Source organism: Podarcis tiliguerta, assembly GCF_965153285.1.
Source record: "Podarcis tiliguerta genome assembly, chromosome: 12".
NCBI classification, from domain to species: domain Eukaryota; kingdom Metazoa; phylum Chordata; class Lepidosauria; order Squamata; family Lacertidae; genus Podarcis; species Podarcis tiliguerta.
The window spans coordinates 51,549,024-51,563,010 of record NC_139545.1 but is presented as its reverse complement, the minus strand read 5'-3'; the positions used below and the strand labels follow the sequence as shown (position 1 = coordinate 51,563,010).

The window sequence follows — 13,987 nt, the reverse complement described above, 5'->3', positions numbered from 1 at the left end:
AAAAAACAACAACACCCAGTTGTTAGCTGGCCCCAGAAACTCCCTGTTACTCGAAGCTTCAAATGAAGAGTAGCTCTGAAGGTTAAGATGGGAAGACTCACCTTGCTTCAGACTTGTGAAGGGAGCTGTGAACTGCCCAATGAAATCATTTTTGGTCGACGCGTCAAAGTCTTCCACCATGAAACGAACCAAAGCAAGTTGAGGGACGTCAATGTCAAACTCAAACGCTTCATCCCATCTGGGGTTAAATCCTGGCAAGGGGGAGAGAGAGTGTTAGATGAGGAAGGAAGAAAAGACAAACAAACACAGAGATGTACAAATTTGAACATCTTTCCAGTAGGCTAGATCTGTAAAAGATAGAAAAATCTGGCCTCATCCTTGATTGATAGAAAAGATGCTCAGAGACTCATTTTTCCTTTCTCTCTCTCTCTCTTTCTGGGCTGCATCAACAGAAGTAAAGAGTGCTGATCAAGAGAAGTAATAAAAAGGTAAAGGGACCCCTGACCATTAGGTCCAGTCGTGGCCGACTCTGGGTTGCGATGTTCATCTCGCTTTATTGGTCGAGGGAGCCGGCGTACATGTGGCCAGCAAGACTAAGCCGCTTCTGGCGAACCAGAGCAGCGCACGGAAACGCCGCTTACCTTCCCGCCGGAGCGGTACCTATTTATCTACTTGCACTTTGACATGCTTTCGAACTGCTAGGTTGGCAGGAGCTGGGACCGAGCAACGGGAGCTCACCCCGTCGCGGGGATTCGAACAGCCGACCTTCTGATCGGTAAGTCCTAGGCTCTGTGGTTTAACCCACAGCGCCACCCGTGTGAAGTAATAGTCCCACTCTATTCTGCCTTGGTCAGACCCCCTGGGGGTTCTGTGTCCAGTTCTGCGCACCTTTCTTGTAGCTTGAAGCCATTGGTTCAGGTCCCACCCTCCGGAGCAGGAGAAAACAAGCTTGCTCATCTTTCACCTGAAAGCCCCTGAGATATTTGTTGACTAACATATCTCCTCTTCTCCCTGGAGTGTAAGTTTTCCACATGCCAAGGAGATCGTGCCATAGTGTGAGTTTCCAAAACGGCAATCCCCTTCACCCCAACGCCTTGCAAGGTGATATAGCCTTTTGAGAGGACTGTACCACATGCATGTCTGCACACTTGAATCGGTTTTCAGTTGGGCTGAAAGCCAAGCAACCCCTTGCCCAAAGTTGGGAAAATATACAACCAAGGCTTTTGCCAGCTATTGGTAGTTTTGGATTCAGGGTCCCTTCCAGGAAGCAATGAAAGGCCCTTTTGTAAGGCATCTTGGACAACGAAGAACAGCTTCAGCTTTTTCCTTTGCCGGGAAACAAATGAACAAAGCCGCTATTGAATCTCCATTTACCCAGCTACAGCAAGAAGAAAGAGCCTCTCCAAGCTAGGAGCCAAGGGGTTTGTCAGAGTAGCAGCCCGGAAGGTATGGCGGCCAAAATCTTGGTCCTTTTTCAATCGCTATGCAGCAGAACCACTGGGCTGGACTTTAAGCTCATGGTTTCTAAGCGCCTCAGTGTCGTGGACTGGTTGGATGCAGAGGAATGGTGGGAGGAACCAGCTTCTCCAAGGGGAGAAGGCTCAGAGCCCAGGGTGTGGTGGTGGGATGACAATGAGCAGTCAGAGGGAGAAGACTGGGAAGAGGAAGTGTTGGGAACGGAAGAGGTAACAGGGTTTAGTGAGCAGGGAGAGTCTGGGGCAGAGAGAAGTCCAGAATGAGAGGCGGAAGCTGAAGCAGGAGAGAAGGAGGCCAAGAGGCAGTGATGAGTTCAGCTGGAGTGTCTCCTCCTCTTACCATTGTTGTCAATGACGGTGGTTTGCTTCTTCTCGTTGTCCCTCTGGACGCCGTGGATCTCGACTATCACCCTGGGGTCCACAATGGAGTTTTGGCTCTTGTTCACCTTGGGCAGTTGCTGGCCTGTGATGACCTGTAAGAGAGAAAGAGGGGGATAGTTGTTGGGTGCCCATCGTGACTTGAAAGCCTTCCAGGGGACAATAAGGAACAGCGCTGGGGCACCAACATTGGACTTCAGAGAAATGCATGCAATCCTCGTTTCCAATTCCTACCTTCACCTGGAGTTTCTTCCGGGTGCACCAAGGCCCTTCTGAGATGGCCTTGGGGTTGAACCTGGACTGCTCGTCCCGTAGAAATTCCGGCTTTAGGACGTACCCACAAAAGCCGTTTTCCTGGAATCGGCCTTGATAGACATCCATATCGGTTCCCTTGGACTGAAAATTCAAAGCAACTGGGGGGGGGGAGAGAAATACGTACAATTAATTGGCAAATTATTATTTTACAAGCCAATGCTTCATTTAGGTGTGTATGATCCTTAGTAGCCCTTAACCAGTTGAATGGGGCACGATAGCAGATTTACAGAACATTGTCATCGTCTGGAAATGGAGTCCTTGCTTTTGTTTGCGCCATGGAGAGTTGTTGTGCAGCTTCCAGAGAATGCTGAAAATGCACCTGTTTATCCTGGCTTTTGACACTTGAGGTGTACCATATTTTTCACTCTATAGGACGCACCGGACCATAGGAGGGGGAGAACAGGAAAAAAAAATTCTCTAAAACAAGGTGCATTCAAGAGCAGGTCGGGGAACAGCACAAAGGCTGCACACAGCCTTGCCACTGCCCCCCGAGCTTGTGGGGCTGGTGGTGGGGGGAAGCGCTGCTTTCCCCTACCGCCAGTCTCAAAGATCCCTGAAGCCTTTAGAGCGCAGCGGGACCTCACGTTGCACTCCAAAGGCTTGAGGCTTCGGGGACAGCCTTTGTAGACTCCGCAGGGCAGCGGGGTGCGTTCACCCCGCTGCCCTGCAGAGGCTTTGCGCAGCCATCCCCAAGCTAGAACAGCAAGATGGAGCACTCCGTCTCGCTGTTCTGGCTTCGGGGACAGCGTTTGTCGCCTCTGCAGGGCAGTGGGGTGCCTTCACCCCGCTGCCCTGCGGAGACTTTGAGCAGCTAACCCCGAAGCTTTTGGAGCACAGCTCAGCTATCCCTGCAGCCTGGAGAGCGAGAGGGGTCAGTGCACAAAAGCAACACGAAGCCTCCAGAGCGCAGCGGGAGCGCTCCCACTGCGCTTTGGAGGCTTCGCGTTGCTATTGCTGAAGCCATGGAGCCTGCATTCGCTCCATAATACGCACACACATTTCCGCTTAATTTTTGGAGGGGGAAAGTGCGTCTTATAGAGCGAAAAATACGGTAACTATCTGAGAGGTAGTTTGGTGAGCGGAAGTTATAGGTCTGGATATGAATGTAATTGACCAATACCATTTATGAAACCACACGCCTATTAAACTGCAATAAATAAACAGAAGTTTATGTTCCAATTTAACCCTGACTGGACTCAGTATTGTACCAGGTAGGGCCTGGGTGGTGGCAGCAAGAAATAAAGTGATGGCACAGGGATCAATAGATGGTGAAACGTCCAGGGATCCTGTGTGATCACCACACCCGCCTCATTTTTAGGACTGTAATATGTTTTGAACCAATTTTAATACTGTGTTTTATGCTGTAACCACTCTGGGGCCTTAAAGGGGAGGGCAGGTGATAAGACAAACAGACAGAAAGACAGAGATAAGATTACTTAACAGCCCCCTTTCACCCCCAGTAATTCACAACTAAATAAGCCATGTTGATTTTAACAACCCAATTTACCAATTTGGCACCCCACATTCCACATGTCAACGGGGTTGAAGTTAGAAGAATCCGTCCTCCATCCTGCAGGGTAGATTCTGCTCAGATGCCTGATGTTGTGATGGATAAAGTCGGTCCCTGGAATGAGAACAGGAAAAAAAAATATGACGATTTCTTTCTCCTCCTCTAATCATAATGGAACTGTGGGAGAGCTGGGGTGACCCAGAGAGACAGATTAGGGTTGTGAGGGCGGAAAACTCTTCTTCGTACAGTGGTACCTCTGGTTACGTACTTAATCCGTTCTGGAGGTCCGTTCTTAACCTGAAACTGTTCTTAACCTGAAGCACTACTTTAGCTAATGGGGCCTCCTGCTGCTGCCGTGCCGCCGCCGTGCGATTTCTGTTCTCCTCCTGAAGCAAAGTTCTTAACCCGAGGTATTATTTCTGGGTTAGCAGAGTCTGTAACCTGAAGCATATGTAACCTGAAGCGTATGTAACCTGAGGTGCCACTGTACCTTTAAGAAGTGGCTACCACTGTACAACACATAATTAAGGCTATCACACATGAGGCTCCAATAAGTGTTGGGAATGTAAAGAAGGCACTTTTTTCATATGTGGTGGAATTGCAGAATGATTGAAAATTATTGGGATATGATTTATAATGAAATTAAGAAAATATTCACGATAATGTTTGCTAAGAGACCAGAAGCTTTTTTATTAGGCACTTCAGGTCAAGATCGGACAAGAGGAAAGAAGAAACTTTTTAATGCATGCTACGGCTGCGGCTAGGGTGCTAGCCCAAAGATGGAAAAGTGATGAAATACCAACCAAAGAAGAATGGCTACAAAAACTGATGGAATATGCGGAAATGGTGAAGTTAACAGAAAGAATTAGAAATAAAGACAATAGAGAATTTTTAAAAGATTGGGAACCACTTATGTTGTATCTACAGAAACAATGTAAAGAAATGGACTCACTAGCAGGGTTTGAGTAAACACTTGCAATTAACAAAAATAAATACAGAAATTTTAAAGATGATGTTAAAATGATAAGAGATAATAACTAATATAAAGAATTTATATGAAGATGTAACAAAGCAAGCAGGGGGAGTGGATATGTAAAAAACCAGAAGAGGAAGTTGAGGGAAGTCAGGGGTGGGGAATCTGGGGAATGTATTTCTTTGATTCTGATGAATTGAAATGTTGTTAAAAAGGTAAAGGGACCGCTGCCCATTAGGTCCAGTCGTGGACGACTCTGGGGTTGTGGCACTCATCTCGCTTTATTGGCCAAGGGAGCCAGAGTACAGCTTCCGGGTCATGTGGCCAGCATGACTAAGCCGCTTCTGGCGAACCAGAGCAGCGCACGGAAACGCCGTTTACCTTCCCGCCGGAGTGGTACCTATTTATCTACTTGCACTTTGACGTGCTTTCGAACTGCTAGGTTGGCAGGAGCTGGGACCGAGCAATGGGAGCTCACCCCATCGAGGGGATTCGAACTGTCGACCTTCTGATCAGCAAGTCCTAGGCTCTGTGGTTTAACCCAAAGCGCCACCCACATCCCTGAAATGTTGTTAGCATGATAAAAATGTAAAGTTCAATTTAAAAAATTATTTAAGGCTATCACACGTGAATGTGGCCACCAGGATCTGACAAAAGAAATATACCTTGTAAGCTTATAAGATGGGGGAGTTCAAAAGTAGGGGAGACACCCCCACAAAAAACAGCCCAATAAGGACTGAGCATGATCAATAGCCATGGAATGCTGGTTGGTTATTAGCAGGGAATAAATATAAAATGGGGGGTGAGTGGGTTGGAATGGAATTTCCTTGACGTGGGCATGGCTAGCTGGCTGGAATGGAGTATCGTGGGAATGGGAATGGCTGGCTAGCATCGTGAATAGCAGCGCACTCCACACTGCAGCGTTTTACTTTAGGTCACACACGCACACCATGTTCTTGGGTTATGTTCGGTCGGTGGATCTCTCTTTTGAGCACACCAGATGAGGCAAGGGGCTACTTACCAGATTCCTGGGCCAGCTTCAAAGCTTTGCTTTCGCTGAAGGATGACATTTCATTGCAATCAGTATTATTGAAACCTTGGAAGTGGACACTTTTGCAGTAGACCACCGTGTCAGATAGCTCCTGGGCAAGCTTCAGTTTTTCACTCTAAAAAGGGACAAGGAACAAGGTAGAAAACTGAGAATTCATCATAGTTTCAGGGGTGGGAGGCAGGGAGTGAAACAATCCACCGGCCTCTCAATCTCCATGGTTGTAGACAGTGCTCGTCTTACTCAGAGTAAGGTAAAGGTAAAGGGACCCCTGACCATTAAGTTCAGTCGTGACCGACTCTGGGGTTGTGGCGCTCATCTCGCTTTATTGGCTGAGGGAGCCGGTGGTTGTCTGCAGACAGTTTTTCCAGGTCATGTGGCCAGCATGACTAAGCCGCTTCTGGTGAACCAGAGCAATGCACGGAAACGCCTTTTACCTTCCCACCGGAGTGGTACCTATTTATCTACTTGCACTTTGACGTGCTTTCGAACTGCTAGGTTGGCAGGAGCAGGGACCGAGCAAAGGGAGCTCACCCCGTCGCGGGGATTCGAACCGCCAACCTAGGCTCTGTGGTTTAACCCACAGCGCCACCCGCGTCCCTAGCAGCTGCTAAGAACACGCAAAATCAGGGCCTGGAATTGCTAACATGGCCCACGAGGCTCACCGTCCTTTTCCTCTCCACCTCAATCTTCACAGTTTCGTCTTCCATTTCAGCCGCTTCATCCTCATCAGAGACTTCTTCCGTCTCTGGGCTCAGCTTCTTCCCTTTCACGAGAATTTTCCCCTTTAATTGCTAGAGGGAAAAGGAAAAGGAAAAAAGAGATATAACAGCGGCAAAGGGTACAAATGGTGGAACAGGATCAGTATCTCTGGCCCTCCAGACATGGTGGGACTCCAATTCCCATTAGCCTCAGGAAGCAGGGCCAATGGTCTGGGAAGGACCATTCTTCTATCACCCCAAACCATCAGTCAATGTTGTCTGGGGCTGAGGGGAGTTGTAGTCCCACAACATCTGGAAGGCCACAAGTTCCCCACCCCCAACTTAGCTTGTCAACCAAGATGGCAGCTGCAGCGTTTCACCTGCTGATAAAACGCAGCTGAACTCACCTCCGGCGAAGGGAGCTCGGAAGCATTGGAGTCGACTGGCGCCACCAACAGCATGTCTTCCAAGATGTTGTGCATGTGGTACGCCATTGTTTTCTGCTGCTCAAGACTACAGTGGTTCTCCAGGGATATGATGACAGGATAAGGAGAGGTCTGTGGGGGGGGGGGGGTGAGAGAACAGTGACATTAATACATGAATACCTGCTGTTTTCCTCCTGTATGAGTGACTCCAGCTCTTGAGCTCTTCAAGAAAGGTGCTGCTTTGCTGGGTGCTTGCTTCTGGGGAAGTAAAATTGAGGGGCTCACAGAGCAGGGTCTTCTTTTTAAAAAATAATAACAATAATTTAAACATTTTCAAGAAACATTATCCAAACACCTGGTCTTCCCCCTCCCCCAGAACAGATGTCTTAATACATCTATGGCATGGGTAGGCAAACGAAAGCCCGGGGGCCGGATCCAGCCCAATCGCCTTCTAAATCCGGCCCGCGGACGGTCCGGGAATCAAGGTGTTTCTACATGAGTAGAATGTGTACTTTTATTTAAAATGCATCTCTGGGTTATTTGTGGGGCATAGGAATTCATTCATTTCCCCCCCCCAAAAAAATATATATATAGTCTGGCTCCCCACAAGGTCTGAGGGACAGTGGACCAGCCCCCTGCTGATCCCTAATCTACGGTATATGCTTATTTGGTGGTTGCCGGACATCAGGGTTTCCATTTGTCATATTTTAGCAAAATCATCAGGATCACTTGCACCATTCTGGGTGTGTGCTCTCTCAGTTAGTTTCTCAGAAAAAGCAATTGCCCCAGATTGCAGCAACATTGGTGCCGAAAAGCCTCCCCAAAAAGCCTATCAGGTTCCTGCATAGCTTGACTTTAGCCATGTAGGTTTTTTAAGCAATAAATTCACCCGGGCATTTTAACTGGGACTTTTAAAAAAAATGTTGCTATTTTCATTTCTTGCTCACGGCATGTCTCAAAGTGTCTTGCAATGGTAAAGGTAAAGGGACCCCTGACTATTAAGTCCAGTCACTGTTGACTCTGGAGTTACATCTCGCTTTATTGGCCAAGGGAGCCAGCGTACAGCTTCCGGGTCATGTGGCCAGCATGACTAAGCCGCTTCTGGCGAACCAGAGCAGTGCATGGAAACGCCATTTACCTTCCCACCGGAGTGGTACCTATTTATCTACTTGCACTTTCGAACTGCTAGGTTGGCAGGAGCATGGACCGAGCAATGGGAGCTCACCCCGTCGTGGGGATTCGAACCACCGACCTTCTGATCAGCAAGTCCTAGGCTCAATGGTTTAGACCACAACGGTACAAAAGGCATAAAGAGATTTAAAGCTAGGGTGCTGGCTGGGGGGAGAGGAGTCGCCCTTACTTTGAAAGCGTAGTTCTTGATGGCTTTGATGGCATCGCAGAAGAGGATCTTGGAGGTGAGCGTGTAGCCGTGGTAAATGACAGGCTCCGAATTAGGCCCGTCCCAGCAATCCAGCTCTACACACCGGCAGCCTTTGGTCAGGGCTCTGCAAAGGAAACATCACAGGGTCTGTTGGGAGTTATTCAAAATGAGATTCCCAGAAACGGCGAAAGGAGGAGGTGCCCATATATGTGGAGCTGCCTTATACAAAGTCAGACCCATGGGCTCCATCTAGCCTACACCCTTGTGCAAATTAATTGAAACAAAGCATTTTTTTTTTATCTTACTCGTCATCCTGTACTCAAAACAAACACAAAAAGTCAATTGATCATTATGGTGCCGGAAGCCGGAAGCCAATAGAAGATGGGTGACACCTGGCTTGAGAGCATGTGAAAAGGATCTAGGAGTCTTGGTTGACCACAAACTTGACGTGAGCCAACAGTGTGACGCGGCAGCTAAAAAAGCCAATGCAATTCTGGGCTGCATCAATAGGAGTATAGCATCTAGATCAAGGGAAGTAATAGTGCCACTGTACTCTGCTCTGGTCAGAACTGGAGTACTGTGTCCAGTTCTGGGCACCACAGTTCAAGAAGGACACTGACAAACTGGAACGTGTCCAGAGGAGGGCAACCAAAATGGTCAAAGGCCTGGAAACGATGCCTTATGAGGAACGGCTAAGGGAGCTGGGCATGTTTAGCCTGGAGAAGAGGAGGTTAAGGGGTGATATGATAGCCATGTTCAAATATATAAAAGGATGTCATATAGAGGAGGGAGAAAGGTTGTTTTCTGCTGCTCCAGAGAAGCGGACACGGAGCAATGGATCCAAACTACAAGAAAGAAGATTCCACCTAAACATTAGGAAGAACTTCCTGACAGTAAGAGCTGTTTGACAGTGGAATTTGCTGCCAAGGAGTGTGGTGGAGTCTCTTTCTTTGGAGGTCTTTAAGCAGAGGCTTGACAACCATATGTCAGGAGTGCTCTGATGGTGTTTCCTGCTTGGCAGGGGGTTGGACTCGATGGCCCTTGTGGTCTCTTCCAACTCTAGGATTCTACGATTCTAAAAATAGCAGCGGTCATATCCATTACAGATGTATGTATATGTGAGTTTTGTACATGTATATGTGAGTTTTCTACAATAAACTACATTGTGTCTTTCAGGTAATGTGCACAAGGGTGTAATACTGTTGACACTGACTGGCAGTAGCTCTCATCTAGGGTCTCAGGGAGGGAGTCTTTCCCAGACATTTCTGCAGATATTGGGGGCCTTCTCTATACAAAGCAGATGTTTTGTCGCTGAGCAACGTCCAGAACGATGGCTGCTTCTCTCCCAAGACCTGTGGTTCCCAGAATGGTTTAGCAACCAATCTCTCCTCCCAGGGAACTCTGGGGATTGTAGTTCTAGGCGGGGGAATAGGGATCTCCTGAGAACTCTCAGCATCCGTAACAAACTACAGGTCCCATGATTCTTTGTGGGGGAAGCCACGACTGTTTAAAGTGATACCGCTTCTAATGTCTCGTGCGGCTAGGACCCATTTGTTCACAAATTCTCCCCTCACCCCAGCCTTTGCTGACCTGATGGCTTCCAGATCTTTCGGACTACAGCTCTGAAACAAATTGTTTGCCTGGCACACTGAGGAGCACCGAGTTGCTGGGTCTGATGAGTGCCGCCCTTTTTAAATTCCCACAATGCCTTGGGGTGATGCTGTGCCCCAGGGGCACTGTGGGTAATGAAAATGGAAGCACCTCTCCCAGGCCCCTCTGACAACTCTCTTGGCTCTTCCATCAGAAGAGGGGAGGTGATGCGCCTCACCTGATGTAAGCCTCGGTACTGCTGGGTCCTCTCAGCTGGTCCTCCATGAGGTAGGTGTTGTGCGAAGACGATATGTAATAGTGGCTCAGCGGCTGGGTCATGTCCTGGTACACGGGGATGTGAGCTTGATTGAATACGTTTCCGTGGGGAGACAGCAAATACATCTGGAAGCCATCTTTGGTCATGACATTTTGTCCCTTGACTGTAAAAAAAAGGGGGGAGTACAATGGGGAGAAGAAAAGGACAAAACTGAGAATGGGGCAGGCTGTGACTAAATGGCTTTTTTGGGGGGGGTTGCCAGCTTTTAGACATTGAATATTCAGTTTTAATTCTGATTTTCAGAAATTAAATCGTATTGTTTTCCTTTATTGTATTTATGTGAGCTGCTTTGATAGTGTTGCTGGTGAAAATTGTTGGTGAAAATTGAGAGAGAGAGAGAGAGAAAGAAAGAAAGAAAGAAAGAAAGAAAGAAAGAAAGAAAGAAAGAAAGAGAAAGTACAGCAGGGGTCAGCAAACTTTTTCAGCAGGGGGCCGGTCCACTGTCCCTCTGACCTTGTGGGCGGCTGGACTATATAGGGGGGGGGAATGAACGAATTCCTATGCCCCACAAATAACCCAGAGATGCATTTTAAATAAAAGCACACATTCTAGTCGAGTAAAAGCATGCTGATTCCCGGACTTTCCGCGGGCCGGATTTAGAAGGCGATTGGGCCGGATCCGGCCCCCGGGCCTTAGTTTGCCTACCCATGAACTATAGCCTACTCATACCACCAGAAATTTTTTTCTGATGTTTCGTCAGAATCTCCTTTCTTATAACTCGAATTCATTGGTTCTGACCCGACCCTTCGGAGCGGGAGAAAGCAAGCTTGTTCCACCTGCCATGTGAAAGCCCTTCAGATATTTGAAGATGCCTACCACCTCAGCTCTCAGTCTCCTGTTCTCCATTCTAAACATATACCCAACTCCCTCAACCATTCCTCATAAGGCTTGGTTTCCAGACCCTTCATCGTCCTGGCCACCCTCCTCCGCACGCATTCAGTGTAAATATTGTCAAATCCAAACTGGAGCGTGTCCAGAGGAGGGCAACCAAAATGGTCAAAGGCCAAGAAACGATGCCTTATGAGGCACGGCTAAGGGAGCTGGGCATGTTTAGCCTGGAGAAGAGGAGGTTAAGGGGTGATATGATAGCCATGTTCAAATATATAAAAGGATGTCACATAGAGGAGGGAGAAAGGTTGTTTTCTGCTGCTCCAGAGAAGCGGACACGGAGCAATGGATCCAAACTACAAGAAAGAAGATTCCACCTAAACATTGGGAAGAACTTCCTGACAGTAAGAGCTGTTCGACAGTGGAATTTGCTGCCAAGGAGTGTGGTGGAGTCTCCTTCTTTGGAGGTCTTTAAGCAGAGGCTTGACAACCATATGTCAGGAGTGCTCTGATGGTGTTTCCTGCTTGGCAGGGGGTTGGACTCGATGGCCCTTGTGGTCTCTTCCAACTCTATGATTCTATGATTCAAAGGGTTACCAACGTACCACTTCCGTTGGGTTCGTATCGCTCTATCAGAGAGAGCGCCAATTCAGGCCCTGCATTCTCCTCACGCTGTTCTTCTCGAAGGAACCTCACCAGATCCTCCAGCGACATCACGGCCTGGCCGTTGGAGTGCTCAGAGAAGATCTCGTCGATCTCACGCCGTTCGGTCAGTATCTTATAGAATTCCTCGATCTCGTCGTCTTCCAAAGTGTCCGTCTGGGATTTGTCGCATTGCTGTGAACGCAGAGAGAAGAGGTAAAAACCCTTCCTCTTTATGGGTTGAAACCTGAACCAGGGCTAGACAATGCAAAACAGATACGGGTCATTGGAAAAGGTCAACTTTGCAGCCTAGCATGGAGTACATGATTAGCAGATCTCGCCGATGTACCGGGCCTTTTTCTCTCTGTTTTAGGGCAGAATCGGAATTGGCTAAATAAAGTGGGGAAGGAAGAGTGGATTCTGGGAGCTGGAAAAGGGAGCTGCCATTTGAGGGCTTCAGAATAGAGAAGAGAGATTCTCTCAATTTCGGTTTCCCTCAGTTTCTCATTTTTTTTCCAATCTTAAATTCAGTTTCCACATTTCCACATCACTTTGTGCCGCTGCTTCTTAAGTCCTCATGAAACTGCATTAGCATTTTAACATACATTTATCCTAAAGTACCTACGCACATTCAATATGTGCGTGACCGCACACACATGCATTGTGTTGAACCCAGAAGTGACCCAAAAATGTCACAAGGGGAGGAACTGAGTGTTCGCAGACTTCTCCAATGGTGTTTCAAATACAGTGGTGCCCCGCAAGACGAATGCCTCGCAAGACGGAAGACCCGCTAGACGAAAGGGTTTTCCGTTTTGGAGGTGCTTCGCAAAACAAATTTGCTATGGGCTTGCTTCGCAAGACGAAAATGTCTTGCGAGTTCCTGCGGGGTTCCCCCCCCCCTTTTTCCCAAGCCGCTAAGCCGCTTAACAGCTGATTGCTAAGCTGCTTAACAGCTGATCCACTAAGCCCGCTAAGCCGCTAATAGCCTTTTAGCAGCTAATCCGCTAATCCCTTAATCCTTTAATAGCCGCTAATAGCCGCTAAACCGCTAATAGCACTAATCCGCTAATGGGCTTGCTTCGCAAGACGAAAAAAACCGCAAGACGAAGAGACTCGTGGAACGGATTCTTTTCGTCTTGCGAGGCACCACTGTATACGAGATTTCCCTGACACGTGCAGTGACTCAGAATGTAACCCCTGCGTAAATTGGGGGGGGGGGTTGCCTGTATTTTTGTATGCAATCTTGCCTAACATACACATTTTTTGCGTGCTTTTTTGTATTTGTGTGTGTCCTTTTCACTAGCCATATGCATTTTTTGGCAAACTGCATTGCAAAATTCAGACACGTGTGAATTTTGAAGGCCAGCTGTGTCAATTCGGTTTGTGTGTTTATCTAGAAAGAATTCAGTAGGTTTGGCTTTAAACGTGAACCAAACTGACTTTCTGCTCCATTGCTATTCGGTGTGCTTTAATCCACTTTAATTATGCAAACCAAAATTTCCAATATTCAACTGAATCCCTCCTACAAAATTCTGAAAGTCAGGAATACACACACACACACACACACACACACACGTGTAATGAGTGCAAATCCTACCCTTTCCATATGCTTTACTCAAGAGGAGGTCCCACTGGCTTCCTTCCAGAGAATGTCCATAGGATCGGGTCCCTACCGTTTCATGAAACACAACTGCATCATAACAAAATGCACTTGCAAGTGAGCGAATTAAATTCTCCTTACCTCAAAGATATTCCGGGCATAGTTGTCATCGACTTGTATGTTGACTTCTTTCATGAAGTTCTTGAGCTCTTTAAAGCTCATCTTGTTGTCTTTGTTCTTATCTGCCTTCCGCAAGCAGGCGTGGATCCAGCTGTTCAGTCACTTGTTAAGGTGCCTACATCACACACAAAAAACCCCTCCTCTCCCAATATTACACCCTAAGCTTTTTGGGGTGAATGAGTGTGAAAGCAGGTGGCTCCAGTTTCAAAATACAGTGGTACCTCAGGTTAATTCGTTCCGGAGGTCCGTTTTTAACTTGAAACAGTTCTTAACCTGAAGCACCACTTTAGCTAATGGAGCCTCCTGCTGCTGCCATGCAGTTGGAGCACGATTTCTGTTCTCATCCTGAAGCAAAGTTCTTAACCCGAAGCACTATTTCTGGGTTAGCGGAGTCTGTAACCTGAAGCGTATGTAACCTGAAGCGTATGTAACCTGAGGTACTACTGTAGGTTTATCTCGGCCTCTAGCTAGGCTGTTCGTCAGACTCCACCCTTGGTCACTTTCGGTAGGATATGCATCTCTGAAGTGGCATCGAAGCAACATTGATGCTATGCCGGCCCACTCATAAGACAAGGTGAAGCAAGTGCCTCAGGTGGCAGATCCA

The 13,987-nt window shown here is 47.6% G+C and overlaps 1 protein-coding gene across 2 annotated transcripts in view; it reads right to left on the bottom strand.

Annotated features, from left to right (window-relative positions):
* PLCD1 (phospholipase C delta 1) overlaps positions 1-13,987 on the bottom strand; it is a 62,214-nt gene that overhangs the window by 1,741 nt on the left and 46,486 nt on the right. For both annotated transcript variants that reach the window (XM_083406314.1, XM_083406313.1), the window contains exons 4-14: positions 13,345-13,474; positions 11,567-11,798; positions 10,035-10,236; positions 8,186-8,330; positions 6,808-6,957; positions 6,365-6,493; positions 5,673-5,817; positions 3,676-3,792; positions 2,088-2,266; positions 1,816-1,948; positions 102-251 (exon numbers count right to left, since the gene is read on the bottom strand). In XM_083406314.1, coding sequence (XP_083262440.1) covers positions 102-251; positions 1,816-1,948; positions 2,088-2,266; positions 3,676-3,792; positions 5,673-5,817; positions 6,365-6,493; positions 6,808-6,957; positions 8,186-8,330; positions 10,035-10,236; positions 11,567-11,798; positions 13,345-13,474 — 1,712 coding nt within the window. The remainder of the gene's footprint in view (positions 1-101; positions 252-1,815; positions 1,949-2,087; positions 2,267-3,675; positions 3,793-5,672; positions 5,818-6,364; positions 6,494-6,807; positions 6,958-8,185; positions 8,331-10,034; positions 10,237-11,566; positions 11,799-13,344; positions 13,475-13,987) is intronic.